The 17,500-nt window shown below is 37.5% G+C and overlaps 1 protein-coding gene across 5 annotated transcripts in view; it reads left to right on the plus strand.

The window, feature by feature from the left end:
- LOC133643377 (ephrin type-B receptor 2-like) overlaps nt 1-17,500 on the plus strand; it is a 291,286-nt gene that overhangs the window by 251,451 nt on the left and 22,335 nt on the right. For all 5 annotated transcript variants that reach the window (XM_062037896.1, XM_062037898.1, XM_062037897.1 and 2 more), the window contains exons 6-8: nt 9,942-10,066; nt 11,829-11,991; nt 13,926-14,034. In XM_062037896.1, the coding sequence (XP_061893880.1) occupies nt 9,942-10,066; nt 11,829-11,991; nt 13,926-14,034 (397 nt within the window). The remainder of the gene's footprint in view (nt 1-9,941; nt 10,067-11,828; nt 11,992-13,925; nt 14,035-17,500) is intronic.

A 17,500-nucleotide genomic window follows, 5' to 3' on the forward strand; every position in this document is an offset into this window, starting at 1 on the left:
TGAGAATGAGGAGACTTCATTAGCCACACAATCTGTCATTGACGGAGTCACGTCAGCACCCAGACCCAGACCCAGACCCAGACCCAGACCCAGACCCAGACCCAGACCCAGGCGCAAAGTGAGGTCCGGGACCGTATTTATCAAGCGTCTTAGAGTGCCATTTTACACTTAAGTCCTGAGAATTTGCGAAATGTAGTCCTACTCTCAAACTTAAGAATAAAAGCTATTTATTAACTTTTTTAAGTCTCTCCAGGATATTTAAGAGACCTTCAGAGGTGGTTAGGAGTTGCCAGCGGGGTATGGCACTGAGGCGGGAGAGACGTGTGCCAAGGTTCAGGGAGCAGAAGGATGTCCTGGCTTTGTTTGATGACGAGCAGCTGATCAAACAGTGTCGTTTAGACAGAGCAGGTATTATTTGTGTCCCAGATTTAATAAGGGGCGTCATCTCATCTCATCAGCAACATCACACTTTCAGTTTCAAATTAGTTGCCTAATTAATGAATTGGAAAAAAAAAAAAAAGGAAACATTTATTTTTGATTCATTGCCAATATTGTTTGTTTGTTTTGTATTATTTTGTAGTTTATTGTCCAAATATACACGCCCATTGTCCACTTCAATATTTCTAACATATTTCTTTATTCTTAGCCAAGGGATTCCCTTCCGTGTTTGGTCATTTCTATGGACACAGAAATGACCTCACCTAAAGTTGCGTTTAGGGCACAAAGTAATGTCGTCATTCAGCTGGGAGTGTGACACTTCACATTCAGTCCTACACTTGCTGAAAGTGGGAGTAACTCACTTTCAAGTGCAGCTGTCAGACAAGAATTTATTTACTCTTAAGTCAACTCTTAGCAGACTTCTTAGGAGTCATTCTAAGAAGCTTGATAAATACGACCCCTGAAGCCTAAATCCTCCTGAACAGCTGGAGTTTCCGCCTCAGAGACCCCAACAGCAACATTAGGTGCCTCACCTCGCCTGGCTGCAAGAAAGTGACAGTCCTTGAAAGAGCGGCCCTTCATTTCATAAAACATTGCTGCTCTTTCTTTACATTCTCCGGGCTAACATGTGGCTCAAGAAGTGGTCTTTCCATAGCGTGTTTACGTCTCTAAGACCCATGTGGCTCAAGAAGTGGTCTTTCCATAGCGTGTTTACGCAGCGTCCGTCTCTAAGACCCATGTGGCTCAAGAAGTGGTCTTTCCATAGCGTGTTTACGCAGCGTCCGTCTCTAAGACCCGTGTGGCTCAAGAAGTGGTCTTTCCATAGCGTGTTTACGCAGCGTCCGTCTCTAAGACCCGTGTGGCTCAAGAAGTGGTCTTTCCATAGCGTGTTTACGCAGCGTCCGTCTCTAAGACCCATGTGGCTCAAGAAGTGGTCTTTCCATAGCGTGTTTACGCAGCGTCCGTCTCTAAGACCCATGTGGCTCAAGAAGTGGTCTTTCCATAGCGTGTTTACGTCTCTAAGACCCATGTGGCTCAAGAAGTGGTCTTTCCATAACGTGTTTACGCAGCGTCCGTCTCTAAGACCCATGTGGCTCAAGAAGTGGTCTTTCCATAGCGTGTTTACGCAGCGTCCGTCTCTAAGACCCATGTGGCTCAAGAAGTGGTCTTTCCATAGCGTGTTTACGCAGCGTCCGTGCTGCGCCTGGGTCTATGTGCTGCGCCTGGGTCTATGTGCTGCGCCTGGGTCTATGTGCTGCGCCTGGGTCTATGTGCTGCACCTGGGTCTACGTGCTGCGCCTGGGTCTACGTTCTGCGCCTGGGTCTACGTGCGTCCATAACCAGATACTCCTGAGTTCTCAGAGGAGCGACAGATTGTTTTATTAGGCAACGCTCATCTGTTCGGCTCGACGTCCATTTTGGAGATGAACATCAGGAGTTTGGCAGTTTTATAACGGGCAGCCATGAAGAATTGGACCACGGAGCGTCATATAAGCCACGCCCACTACATTTTGGCAGAAAAAAAGATGTTTCCATGTATTAGGCGCACTGGACTATAGGCTGCAGATATATACTGATACAAAATGTTTATTTACATCACCTAATTGTTACCAAACGGTGTCTGTAGCAGGGCAGTAAAACGGCTGATCAAACAAAACAGAAGTCAAGCTAGCTCTCCAATCAGCTAAACACACTCAATAACTCCACGCTGACATTTTGGTAAATTTACTGAGGAATTTGTGGAACTAAAACAAAACAAAATAAAATGCCGTTGTAAGTTAATAAAACTCACTAACTCGTAGAGGTGTTAGCATATTAGCTAATGCTAACGACGCTAGTGTCATTACATTATAGCACGTACAAATATGCATGCATGAAAACATACTATTCATTTGTATTAAGTTTGTTTAGATGATTTGACAAGAAATTAAAAATATTCTATTTTTCAGACTATAAAGTATATATAAGTCACACTCACTACATTTAAGAAGAGATACATATTTTTACATTTTTAAGCCGCACTGGAACATTAGCCGCTAATATATGCTGGTACGAAACATTTTCTAAATGTTTATTCACTTACTTTCATTGTTTCTAAACAGTGTCTGTGACAAGGCAGTAAAACGGCTGATCAAACAAAACAGAAGTCATGGTCATGGACCCACTAGCTGCACAAGCTAGCTCTCCAATCAGCTAAACACACTCGTTAACTTCACGCTGACGTTTGGGGAATTTACTGAGGAATTTGTGAAAGTGAAACAATACAAAAATAATGCCATTATAAGATAATGATACTAATTAAGACAGAGGTGAAAACAGGGCTTTGGAAAACCAGGAAGTCCTGGAATTTTCTTTTGAACTTGGAAAAAGGTAGTTTGATGGTCCAAGGTGAGTGGGGTGTGTGGATGGTAGTTTGATGGTCCAAGGTGAGTGGAGTGTGTGGATGGTAGTTTGATGGTCCAAGGTGAGTGGGGTGTGGGGATGGTAGTTTGATGGTCCAAGGTGAGTGGGGTGTGGGGATGGTAGTTTGATGGTCCAAGGTGAGTGGGGTGTGTGGATGGTAGTTTGATGGTCCAGGGTGAGTGGAGTGTGTGGATGGTAGTTTGATGGTCCAAGGTGAGTGGGGTGTGTGGATGGTAGTTTGATTGTCCAAGGTGAGTGGGGTGTGTGGATGGTAGTTGGATTGTCCAAGGTGAGTGGGGTGTGTGGATGATAGTTTGATGGTCCAAGGTGAGTGGGGTGTGTGGATGGTAGTTTGATGGTCCAAGGTGAGTGGGGTGTGTGGATGGTAGTTTGATGGTCCAAGGTGAGTGGGGTGTGTGGATGGTAGTTTGATGGTCCAAGGTAAGTGGGGTGTGTGGATGGTAGTTGGATTGTCCAAGGTGAGTGGGGTGTGTGGATGGTAGTTGGATGGTCCAAGGTTAGGTGAGTGGGGTGTGTGGATGGTAGTTTGATGGTCCAAGGTGAGTGGAGTGTGTGGATGGTAGTTTGATGGTCCAAGGTGAGTGGGGTGTATGGGTGGTAGTTTGATGGTCCAAGGTGAGTGGGGTGTGTGGATGGTAGTTTGATGGTCCAAGGTGAGTGGAGTGTGTGGATGGTAGTTTGATGGTCCAAGGTGAGTGGAGTGTGTGGATGGTAGTTTGATGGTCCAAGGTGAGTGGGGTGTATGGGTGGTAGTTTGATGGTCCAATGTGAGTGGAGTGTGTGGATGGTAGTTTGATGGTCCAAGGTGAGTGGGGTGTGTGGATGGTAGTTTGATGGTCCAAGGTGAGTGGGGTGTGTGGATGGTAGTTTGATGGTCCAGGGTGAGTGGAGTGTGTGGATGGTAGTTTGATGGTCCAAGGTGAGTGGGGTGTGTGGGTGGTAGTTTGATGGTCCAAGGTGAGTGGGGTGTTGACCATCATAGGCCGGGTGAAACACTGACCTGCTGACCATCATAGGCCGGGTGAAACACTGACCTGCTGACCATCATAGGCCGGGTGATACACTGACCTGCTGACCATCATAGGCCGGGTGAAACACTAACCTGCTGACCATCATAGGCCGGGTGAAACACTGACCTGCTGACCATCATAGCCCGGGTGAAACACTGACCTGCTGACCATCATAGGCCGGGTGAAACACTGACCTGCAGACCATCATATGCCGGGTGAAACACTGACCTGCTGACCATCATAGGCCGGGTGAAACACTGACCTGCTGACCATCATAGGCCGGGTGAAACACTGACCTGCTGACCATCATAGGCCGGGTGAAACACTGACCTGCTGATCATCATAGGCCGGGTGAAACACTGACCACTCGTGTTGTTTGGCCATTCCACTCGGCCAAGCAGCCGATGATAATGAAGTGGTTAGAGAAAAGAGGTTGATGGTCAGCAAGGAACCAGCAAGGACGCTGCCCGCCCGCCCGCCCGCCCGCCCAGCTGTCCTATCACAAAGGACCAGAGACCGACATTCTGTACACAGCTGCACCGCCCCTGATTATAGTCCACGGAGCACTGCGGTTCTGCTCTGGGAACACGTGTCCCGGACTTGGGTCTTAACTGTCGGGACTGGGGGGAGCCAGGGTGTGCTGTGGGATTGTGTGTTTTGTAGGCGGGGGTGTCCATAAATCTTTCCTCTTCTTTCACACACACACACACACACACACACACACACACACACACACACACACACACACACACACACACACACACACACACACACACACACACACACACACACACACACACACCAGACATTGCGCCTCTCTTAGCTTTAGCTGACCTGTGCCGCCCAGAACTAATGGTAATGGTTGTTGTGTTGGTGGTGCACAGGAGAGAGAGCAGCAGAACTAATGGTAATGGGTGTTGTCACGGAGAGAGAGCAGCAGGTTGTTGACCACCCAAGTTGTAAACGTCAGCCACAAACGCCATTGCTGCTTATTTCTGTGCGCCTGGAAAACAAAATATACCCCTGACCAACTTATTTCAAGTGCAAGTGTGCCTATCATTCACAATCCTTGGTCAAAGTCAGCTAACAGTGGAGTCAATTGGAGGTCCTCTATTCCAGTGTTTTTCAACCACTGTGCCGCGGCGTGAGATACAGTCTGGTGTGCCGTGGGAGATGATCTACTTTCACCTAAATGGGTTAAAAATATTGTTTTGCAAAGCATTAATTATAGTCTGCAAATGGTGTGTTGTTGTTGTTGAGTGTCGGTGCTGTCTAGAGCTCGGCAGAGTAACCGTGTAATACTCTTCCATATCAGCAGGTGGCAGCAAGTAGCTAATTGCTTTGTAGATGTGGGAAACAGCGGGAGGCAGGGTGCAGGTAAAAAGGTGTCTAATGCTTAAAGCAAAAATAAACAAAAGGTGAGTGCCCCTAAGAAAAGGCATTGAAGTTTAGAGAAGGCTATTCAGAACAAAACTAAAACTGAACTGGCTACAAAGTAAACAAAAACAGAATGCTGGACAACAGCAAAGACTTACTGTGGAGCAAAGACAATGCACATCCGAACATGACGTGACAATCAACAATGTCCCCACAAAGAAGGATAAAAACAAGTGAAATATTCTTGATTGCTAAAACAAAGTAGATGCGGGAAATATCGCTCAAAGGAAGACATGAAACTGCTACAGGAAAATACAGAAAAAAGAGAAAAAGTCACCAAAATAGGAGCGCAAGACAAGAAGTAAAACACTACACAGGAAAACAGCAAACAAGTCCAAATAAGTCAGGGTGTGATGTGACAGGTGGTGACAGTACACCTACTTTGAGACAAGAGCTATAGTGATGCATGCTTGGTTATGCTTTAAAGCAGGGGTCACCAACGCGGTGCCCGCGGGCACCAGGTAGCCCGTAAGGACCAGATGAGTAGCCCGCTGGCCTGTTCTAAAAATAGTTCAAATAGCAGCACTTACCAGTAAGCTGCCTCTATTTTTTAAATTGTATTTATTTACTAGCAATCTGGTCTCACTTTGCCTGACATTTTTAATTCTAAGAGAGACAAAACTCAAATAGAATTTGAAAATCCAAGAAAATATTTTAAAGACTTGGTCTTCACTTGTTTAAATAAATTCATACATTTTTTTACTTTGCTTCTTATAACTTTCAGAAAGACAATTTTAGAGAAAAAATCAAACCTTAAAAATGATTTTAGGATTTACCTTTTAATTTCCTTCCTTTCTTTAAATAAATGTTCAAGTAAATTTATTTTTTTTATTGTAAAGAATAATAAATACATTTTAATTTAATTCTTCATTTTAGCTTCTGTTTTTTCGACGAAGAATATATGTGAAATATTTCTTCAAACCTATTATCATTAAAATTCAAAGAAATTATTGTGGCAAATCTAGAAAATCTGTAGAATCAAATTTAAATCTTATTTAAAAGTCTTTTGAATTTCTTTTAAAATGTTTGTTCTGGAAAATCTAGAAGAAATAATGATTTGTTATATATTCTAACAAAGTGCAGATTGGATTTTAACCTATTTAAAACATGTCATCAAAATTCTAAAAATTAATCTTAATCAGGAAAAATGAGTAATGATGTTCCATGAATAATTTTTTTAATTTTTTCAAAAAGATTCGAGTTAGCTAGTTTTTCTCTTCTTTTTTTCGGTTGAATTTTGAATTTTAGAGAGTCGAAATTGAAGATAAACTATGTTTCAAAATTTAATTGTCATTTTTTTTCGTGTTTTCTCCTCTTTTAAACCGTTCAATTAAGTGTAAATATCATTAATTATTAATAATAACATAGAGTTAAAGGTAAATTGAGCAAATTGGCTATTTCTGGCAATTTATTGAAGTGTGTATCAAACTGGTAGCCCTTCGCATTAATCACTACCCAAGAAGTAGCTCTTGCTTTCAAAAAGGTTGGTGACCCCTGCTTTAAAGTCATATCCAACAACTTTTTACTGTCAACTGAGTTTCTTCCTTTAATGATTATTGCTGGTTGGTGTGCCTCTGCATTATTCCAACGCAAAAAATGTGCCTTGGCTCAAAAAAGGTGTAAAAACACTGATCTATTCCGCCCATAAGAGCTGCTAAATAAAGGTGTTTTGCACATGTCGCACTATTTGGGTTTCAAAGTCTTCTTAACAAAACCGTGACCTGTGACGGTATGAAACAAACACTTGGTTAGTGTAGGTTTTTTTATTTTTAGCCTGTAAATAAACTACATCTCCCAGAATCCTCTGCGCAGCGCGGGAACGGCCGCAGAACTCCGTAAGCAGGAAGTGGAGTGTGTTCGTACTCGTCGTAGATAAGAGGAATTGCTTTTTTTGGACATGAAATCTGTCCATGAATAGCTTTTAAAAAACCTTTATTTAGATATATGTGTGCTAGGCTGTTCTAGTTTTTATTTCTTTATTAATTACATTTTTTGTATTTATTTTATTTTTTATTTATTTTATTTTTGTACTATTTACTAGAGTTGTTGCTGTTGTTTTTAATGCACTGTAGCACTTTGAGGTTGTTTGTTCAATGTAAAGTGCTTTTACAAATAAAATATATTATTATTATTATTATTATTATTATTATTATTATTACAAGTCCAGGTCAAACTATAACCCTTTTTGGCGCAGGTAAGAAAGTCTGTGGTCTGCAAATCGAAGGGCGACACTTTTGTTTCGAGCGTTTCCAAGACTTTTTTGCAATGTGTTGCTGCCAATAAATTCTAAATTCATGATTATTTGCAAAAAATACCAAAGTTTCTCAGTGTGAACATGAAATATCTTGTCTTTGCAGTCTATTCAATTGAATATAAGTTGAAGAGGATTTGTTGTATTCTCTTTTTATTTACCATTTACACAACCTGACAACTTCACTGCCTCTGTAAAGTGATGATAGAGGCTTTTGGAGGTTTCTTAGAGCGCTTTATAGGCGGACTAGAGCGACTCTCATTGACTCCGTTCTCAGCGGACTTTTCCCTTCAAGGAAGTTGCAATAAGTTGGTTTCTCTTCAAAGAAGTTGCAGTCAGTTGGTTTCTCTTCAAGGAAGTTGCAGTCAGTTGGTTTTTCTTCAAGGAAGTTGCAGTCAGTTGGTTTTTCTTCAAGGAAGTTGCAGTCAGTTGGTTTCTCCTCAAGGAAGTTGAAGTCAGTTGGTTTCTCTTCATGGAAGTTGCAGTCAGTTGTTTTCTCTTCAAGGAAGTTGTAGTCAGTTGGTTTCTCTTCAAGGAAGTTGCAGTCACTTGGTTTCTCTTCAAGGAAGTTGCAGTCAGTTGTTTTATCTTCAAGGAAGTTGCAGTCAGTTGGTTTCTCTTCAAGGAAGTTGTAGTCAGTTGGTTTCTCTTCAAGGAAGTTGCAGTCAGTTGGTTTCTCTTCAAGGAAGTTGCAGTCAGTTGGTTTTTCTTCAAGGAAGTTGCGGTCAGTTGGTTTCTCTTCAAGGAAGTTGCATTCAGTTAGTTTCTCTTCAAGGAAGTTGCAGTCAGTTGGTTTCTCTTCAAGGAAGTTGCGGTCAGTTGGTTTCTCTTCAAGGAAGTTGCAGTCAGTTGGTTTCTCTTCAAGGAAGTTGCAGTCAGTTGTTTTATCTTCAAGGAAGTTGCAGTCAGTTGGTTTCTCTTCAAGGAAGTTGTAGTCAGTTGGTTTGTCTTCAAGGAAGTTGCAGTAAGTTGGTTTCTCTTCAAGGAAGCTGCAGTCAGTTGGTTTCTCTTCAAGGAAGTTGCAGTCAGTTGGTTTCTCTTCAAGGAAGTTGCAGTCAGTTGGTTTCTCTTCAAGGAAGTTGCAGTCAGTTGGTTTCTCTTCAAGGAAGTTGTAGTCAGTTAGTTTCTCTTCAAGGAAGTTGCAGTCAGTTGGTTTCTCTTCAAGGAAGTTGCAGTCAGTTGGTTTTTCTTCGAGGAAGTTGCGGTCAGTTGGTTTCTCTTCAAGGAAGTTGCAGTCAGTTGGTTTTTCTTCGAGGAAGTTGCAGTCAGTTGGTTTCTCTTCAAGGAAGTTGCAGTCAGTTGGTTTCTCTTCAAGGATGTTGCAGTCAGTTGGTTTCTCTTCAAGGAAGTTGCGGTCAGTTGGTTTCTCTTCAAGGAAGTTGCAGTCAGTTGTTTTATCTTCAAGGAAGTTGCAGTCAGTTGGTTTCTCTTCAAGGAAGTTGTAGTCAGTTGGTTTCTCTTCAAGGAAGTTGAAGTCAGTTGGTTTTTCTTCAAGGAAGTTGCGGTCAGTTGGTTTCTCTTCAAGGAAGTTGCATTCAGTTAGTTTCTCTTCAAGGAAGTTGCAGTAAGTTGGTTTCTCTTCAAGGAAGTTGCGGTCAGTTGGTTTCTCTTCAAGGAAGTTGCAGTCAGTTGGTTTCTCTTCAAGGATGTTGCAGTCAGTTGGTTTCTCTTCAAGGAAGTTGCAGTCAGTTGTTTTATCTTCAAGGAAGTTGCAGTCAGTTGGTTTCTCTTCAAGGAAGTTGCAGTCAGTTGGTTTTTCTTCAAGGAAGTTACAGTCAGTTGGTTTCTCTTCAAGGAAGTTGTAGTCAGTTGGTTTCTCTTCAAGGAAGTTACAGTCAGTTGGTTTCTCTTCAAGGAAGTTTTGTCAGTTGGTTTTTCTTCAAGGAAGTTGCGGTCAGTTGGTTTCTCTTCAAGGAAGTTGCATTCAGTTAGTTTCTCTTCAAGGAAGTTGCAGTAAGTTGGTTTCTCTTCAAGGAAGTTGCGGTCAGTTGGTTTCTCTTCAAGGAAGTTGCAGTCAGTTGGTTTCTCTTCAAGGAAGTTGCAGTCAGTTGGTTTGTCTTCAAGGAAGTTGCAGTCAGTTGGTTTCTCTTCCTTCAGCACACAAGATGAGCCAGCGAGCCACAATATAAACATTTTCATAAACAAAATACAAGAAAAAAACCGCCATGTTGCTTGCAGCTCTTCTTTAGGAGGGAAAAGAGGACACTTACATGATGACGTATGAAATGTGCAGGCTAACAGAGAGGCTTTTATTTTGGAATGCTGCAATGAAAGCGCACATGTGTCTGTGCAGGATCAGAATCTTGCCAACCAAAGCAGCAATCCTCTTGTTTTACACGCTTCTGTTCTGTTCTTTTCTGTTCTTCTGTGTGTGGTGGCAGCACCGTCCAGCGTGTCCATCATGCACCAAGTGAGCCGCACCATAGACAGCATCACCTTGTCCTGGTCTCAGCCAGACCAGCCCAATGGAGTCATCCTGGACTATGAGCTGCAATACTACGAGAAGGTAGGCTGCCTTCTTCTTTTTATTCCATGTAGCTGAAGGAAACTTTGGAATATTTCACTCTTTCATCCTTTAAAAATACCTTTTTTGATAACAACAATCCATGTCCGTATGACATTGACCTGCTTCCACCACAAACTATGACATCATCTTTAGACTTTTCACCTGCTCTGCCACCCAGAGATTGTACTCACGTGAAAGATCCCTTCAAAATAAAGTGAATATTCCAGCTTACACAATTACACTTACACACACTTGTGTGAACTCCAGGAGGGTGCATGTCTCGCCAAAACACCGCCTCCAATTTGAGAGCAGTCAGTAACAAATGTGTCGTCTATCCGCAGTGCGAAGCTGCTTCTAACATACCAGTGCTCACCGAACATGGTGGAATGTAGCATTATCACTGGAGGAGCAGAATGTCTAAGCATGCTACAGGACGACACAAGAAGCTAACCGCTAAAGTTCCGATGTAAAGAAGGGCTGATCCATCCAGATGTGGATACTATCAATACATGTAAAGAAGGGCTGATCCATCCAGATGTGGATACTATCAATACATGTAAAGAAGGGCTGATCCATCCAGATGTGAATACTATCAATACATGTAAAGAAGGGCTGATCCATCCAAATGTGGATACTATCAATACATGTAAAGAAAGGGCTGATCCATCCAGATGTGGATACTATCAATACATGTAAAGAAGGGCTGATCCATCCAGATGTGGATACTATCAATACATGTAAAGAAAGGGCTGATCCATCCAGATGTGGATACTATCAATACATGTAAAGAGGGGCTGATCCATCCAGATGTGGATGCTATCAATACATGTAAAGAAGGGCTGATCCATCCAGATGTGGATACTATCAATACATGTAAAGAAGGGCTGATCCATCCAGATGTGGATACTATCAATACATGTAAAGAAGGGCTGATCCATCCAGATGTGGATACTATCAATACATGTAAAGAAGGGCTGATCCATCCAGATGTGGATACTATCAATACATGTAAAGAAGGGGTGTTCCATCCAGATGTGGATACTATCAATACATGTAAAGAAGGGGTGATCCATCCAGATGTGGATACTATCAATACATGTAAAGAAGGGCTGATCCATCCAGATGTGGATACTATCAATACATGTAAAGAAGGGCTGATCCATTCAGATGTGGATACTATCAATACATGTAAAGAAGGGCTGATCCATCCAGATGTGGATACTATCAATACATGTAAAGAAGGGCTGATCCATCCAGATGTGGATACTATCAATACATGTAAAGAAGGGGTGTTCCATCCAGATGTGGATACTATCAATACATGTAAAGAAGGGCTGATCCATCCAGATGTGGATACTATCAATACATGTAAAGAAGGGCTGATCCATCCAGATGTGGATACTATCAATACACCAGACACTTTATTGTGGTCTTTGGTTCAGTTGGTGTGCACCAGACACTTTCATGGTTCAGTTGGTGTGCACCAGACACTTTCATGGTTCAGTTGGTGTGCACCAGACACTTTCATGGTTCAGTTGGTGTGCACCAGACACTTTCATGGTTCAGTTGGTGTGCACCAGACACTTTCATGGTTCAGTTGGTGTGCACCAGACACTTTCATGGTTCAGTTGGTGTGCACCAGACACTTTCATGGTGTCAGGTTTTATTTGATGTTAGCAGTGGTGAAGTTTTGCAATGAACTGCAAGTGTTGTTGTAAAAGTGTTTCAATCATTCCTTTGCATGCTCCTTGGACTGACCCAGGATCAGTCGGAGTACAACGCCACCACCATCAGAAGCCAGACCAACACCGTGGTCATCCGGGGCCTCAAGTCGGGGAACATCTACGTCTTCCAGGTGCGAGCTCGCACCGTCGCCGGCTTCGGACGCTACAGCGGCAAACTGTACTTCCAGACCATGACTGAAGGTGACACTGGACTCACATCACACTTTATTTACACTACATCACACTTTATACATCACACTTTATACATCACACTTTATTTACACTACATCACACTTTATTTACACTACATCACACTTTATACATCACACTTTATTTACACTACATCACACTTTATACATCACACTTTATACATCACACTTTATTTACACTACATCACACTTTATTTACACTACATCACACTTTATACATCACACTTTATTTACACTACATCACACTCTATACATCACACTTTATTTACACTACATCACACTTTATTTACACTACATCACACTTTATACATCACACTTTATTTACACTACATCACACTTTATTTACACTACATCACACTTTATACATCACACTTTATACATCACACTTTATTTACACTACATCACACTTTATTTACACTACATCACACTTTATACATCACACTTTATTTACACTACATCACACTTTATACATCACACTTTATACATCACACTTTATTTACACTACATCACACTTTATTTACACTACATCACACTTTATACATCACACTTTATTTACACTACATCACACTCTATACATCACACTTTATTTACACTACATCACACTTTATTTACACTACATCACACTTTATACATCACACTTTATTTACACTACATCACACTTTATTTACACTACATCACACTTTATACATCACACTTTATTTACACTACATCACACCTTATTTACACTACATCACACTTTATTTACACTACATCACACTTTATTTACACTACATCACACTTTATTTACACTACATCACACTTTATACATCACACTTTATTTACACTACATCACACTTTATTTACACTACATCACACTTTATACATCACACTTTATTTACACTACATCACACTTTATTTACACTACATCACACTTTATACATCACACTTTATTTACACTACATCACACCTTATTTACACTTTATTTACACTACATCACACTTTATTTACACTACATCACACTTTATTTACACTGACAAACACTAAGTCATGGACAAAACTAAACAAAGACAACAATTATAACACTTATATAAGACTTTTAAAGTCATTTTGATAGTAGGCTAATATAGACACTTACATCATGTGTTGCCTTCATTATAACACTTATATAAGACTTTTAAAGTCATTTTGATAGTAGGCTAATATAGACACTTACATCATGTGTTGCCTTCATTATAACACTTATATAAGACTTTTAAAGTCATTTTGATAGTAGGCTAATATAGCTAATATAGACACTTACATCATGTGTTGCCTTCATTATAACACTTATATAAGACTTTTAAAGTCATTTTGATAGTAGGCTAATATAGACACTTACATCATGTGTTGCCTTCATTATAACACTTATATAAGACTTTTAAAGTCATTTTTATAGTAGGCTAATATAGCTAATATAGACACTTACATCATGTGTTGTCTTCATTATAACACTTATATAAGACTTTTAACGTCATTTTGATAGTAGGCTAATATAGCTAATATAGACACTTACATCATGTGTTGTCTTCATTATAACACTTTTATAAGACTTTTAAAGTCATTTTGATAGTAGGCTAATATAACTAATATAGACACTTACATCATGTGTTGTCTTCAATATAACACTTTTATAAGACTTTTAAAGTCATTTTGATAGTAGGCTAATATAGCTAATATAGACACTTACATCATGTGTTGTCTTCATTATAACACTTTTATAAGACTTTTAAAGTCATTTTGATAGTAGGCTAATATAGCTAATATAGACACTTACATCATGTGTTGTCTTCATTATAACACTTTTATAAGACTTTTAAAGTCATTTTGATAGTAGGCTAATATAACTAATATAAATATAACACTTTTATAAGACTTTTATGTCATTTTTGCATGTATTTCTTCCTGCAGCCGAATACAACATGAGCATCCGGGAGAAGCTGCCCCTCATCATCGGATCTGCGGCTGCCGGCCTGGTCTTCCTCATCGCGGTGGTGGTCATCATCATCGTGTGCAATCGGTGAGTCTCCTCTGGAGTCAAGTGGGATTCTTTAGGGTTTATTCAGCATCATTCAATCTTATTATTATTACTATTATTTATTTGGTGTCATTCGAACTTATTATTACTATTATTTATTCATCGTCATTCAAACTTATTATTATTATTATTATTTATTCAGCGTCATTCAAACTTATTATAATTACTATTATTTATTCAGCGTCATTCAAACTTATTATTACTATTATTTATTCAGCGTAATTCAAACTTATTATTATTATTATTATTTATTCAGCGTCATTCAAACTTATTATTATTACTATTATTTATTCAGCGTCATTCAAACGTATTATTATTACTATTATTTATTCAGCGTAATTCAAACGTATTATTATTACTATTATTTATTCAGCGTCATTCAAACGTAATATTATTACTATTATTTATTCAGCGTCATTCAAACGTATTATTATTACTATTATTTATTTGGTGTCATTCAAACTTATTATTACTATTATTTATTCAGCGTCATTCAAACTTATTATTATTATTATTATTTATTCAGTGTCATTGAAACTTATTATTATTACTATTATTTATTCAGCGTCATTGAAACGTATTATTATTACTATTATTTATTCAGCGTAATTCAAACTTATTATTATTACTATTATTTATTCAGCGTCATTCAAACTTATTATTATTACTATTATTTATTTGGTGTCATTCGAACTTATTATTACTATTATTTATTCATCGTCATTCAAACTTATTATTATTATTATTATTTATTCAGCGTCATTCAAACTTATTATTATTACTATTATTTATTCAGCGTCATTCAAACTTATTATTACTATTATTTATTCAGCGTAATTCAAACTTATTATTATTATTATTATTTATTCAGCGTCATTCAAACTTATTATTATTACTATTATTTATTCAGCGTCATTCAAACGTATTATTATTACTATTATTTATTCAGCGTAATTCAAACTTATTATTATTACTATTATTTATTCAGCGTCATTCAAACTTATTATTATTACTATTATTTATTCAGCGTCATTCAAACTTATTATTATTACTATTATTTATTTGGTGTCATTCAAACTTATTATTACTATTATTTATTCAGCGTCATTCAAACTTATTATTATTATTATTATTTATTCAGCGTCATTGAAACTTATTATTATTACTATTATTTATTCAGCGTCATTGAAACGTATTATTATTACTATTATTTATTCAGCGTAATTCAAACTTATTATTATTACTATTATTTATTCAGCGTCATTCAAACTTATTATTATTACTATTATTTATTCAAAGTCATTCAAACGTATTATTATTATTATTACTATTATTTATTCAGCGTCATTCAAACGTATTATTATTACTATTATTTATTCAGCGTCATTCAAACTTATTATTATTACTATTATTTATTCAGCGTCATTCAAAGTTATTATTATTGCTATTATTTATTCAGCGTCATTCAAACGTATTATTATTATTATTTATTCAGCGTCATTCAAACTTATTATTATTATTACTATTATTTATTCAGCGTCATTCAAACTTATTATTATTACTATTATTTATTCAGCGTCATTGAAAGTTCATGGTGACCGTCAGCGTCTTCAAGGCCGCAGCTCGGCTGTGACGTAATCGTGACGTTTGTTTCCTTCATGTCGCAACGACGCTCGCAGCCGACATTGAACCGGACAGCATTGCGTAATTTGCTGATGAAAAGGGCCCCAACATTAGGTACACCTGCTGACTCAGTGAGATGTGCTGCAGGTGTAAAGGAATATAATAAATATGTTGTTCAATCATTACTGCCATTTCTAAGTCTGTGAACAACAAGGAGAACTTTAAAAACTACACACAATCAAGTTGAACTAGTATTAGTCTCATATTACACCTTTTTTAATTGCACATTTTCTCATGAACTTCTTTCATGCAAAAACTAACTTTCTCCTTTTAAAATGTTAACTTTTTCTTGTCAAATGACAACTTTTATCATGCAACTACATTACATTCTCATGAAAAACTTTTTTTTTTTTAAAGATGATGATATATTTACTATTTTAGAGAAAAAAAATCATAAAATGATCACTTATTATTTCAACAAGTAAAATAACAACAAAAGTGCACTTTTTTGTCTCTAAAGACTCCAAACTTTTTATCACAAAAATGTGTTTTTTGTTTACTTGTTTTTGTTCCTGCACGATTGCGAGCTTTTAAAAAGTAACATCCTACTTCTTGACATGTTTGTCTGTGTACAACAAGGAGAACTTTAAAAACTACACACAATTAAGTTGAACAAGTATTAGTCACATATTACACCTTTTTGAATTGCACATTTTCTCATGAACTTTTTTCACGTAGAAACATACTTTGTCTTTATAAAATGTTAACTTTTTTCTTGTCAAATTACAACTTTTATCATACAACTACAATACATTCTTCTAAAATAGCATGTTTTTATCATGAAATTTCAACTTCAGTTTTTTTAAAGATGATGATATATTTATTCTAAAAATTCTACTTTTATTCCACACATTAAATATTTAAAATGACATATTATTTGGAAATCAGAAATGTGTTCTTGTGTGATTAACAACAATGTTACTGTAAAAGTATCATATTTTTTTTAAATTATTGTGAAATAAATATTCTGACTTTCTTTTTGTAAAATGTGGACTTTTACATGTTAATTTATTATTTTTTCTTTATTTCTATTATTTTAAAATAAAATTCGTGACATTTTACTAAATCTTTTGAAATGGTGCGATAACATTAAAATGATGTTCTTTTGTGTCATGCTTCAAAATTTAAAAAAAATCTTACCGGAAAAGTAAGTATTTTTATTCTCTTCTAAACACAACTTTTTTTTCAAATGACACTGCAATTTATTTTGTTTTTGCAAAATTTAGATTAGATTATAGATTTAGATGTATTGGTCCCCGTTGGGGAATTTCATTTTCAATTTGCGACTCTATTCTTTTGAAATGTCAATTTGTTCCTTGTAATTCTTGACATTTTTGTCTGTGAACTTTAAAAACTACACACAATTAAGTTTAACGAGTATTAGTCTCATATTACACCTTTTTTAATTGCACATTTTCTCATGAACTTTTTTCACGTAGAAACATACTTTCTCCATATAAACTTTTTTCTTGTCAAATTACAACTTTTATCATACAACTACATTAAATTCTTCTAAAATAGCATGTTTATATCATAACATTGCAACTTCAGTTTTTTTTAAAGATGATGATATATTTACTCTAAAATGTCAACTTGTATGTCACACAGTAAATCACAAAAGTAGAAACTATTTGGAAATCAGAAATGTGTTCTTGTTCGATTAACAACAATGTTATTGTAAAAGTTCCATATTTTTTATAAAATGATCGTGAAATAAATATTCTGACTTTCTTTTTGTAATATGTGGACTTTTTCTTGATAGTTT

This window comes from Entelurus aequoreus, linkage group LG26 (genome assembly GCF_033978785.1).
Source record: "Entelurus aequoreus isolate RoL-2023_Sb linkage group LG26, RoL_Eaeq_v1.1, whole genome shotgun sequence".
Taxonomy (NCBI): Eukaryota; Metazoa; Chordata; class Actinopteri; order Syngnathiformes; family Syngnathidae; genus Entelurus; species Entelurus aequoreus.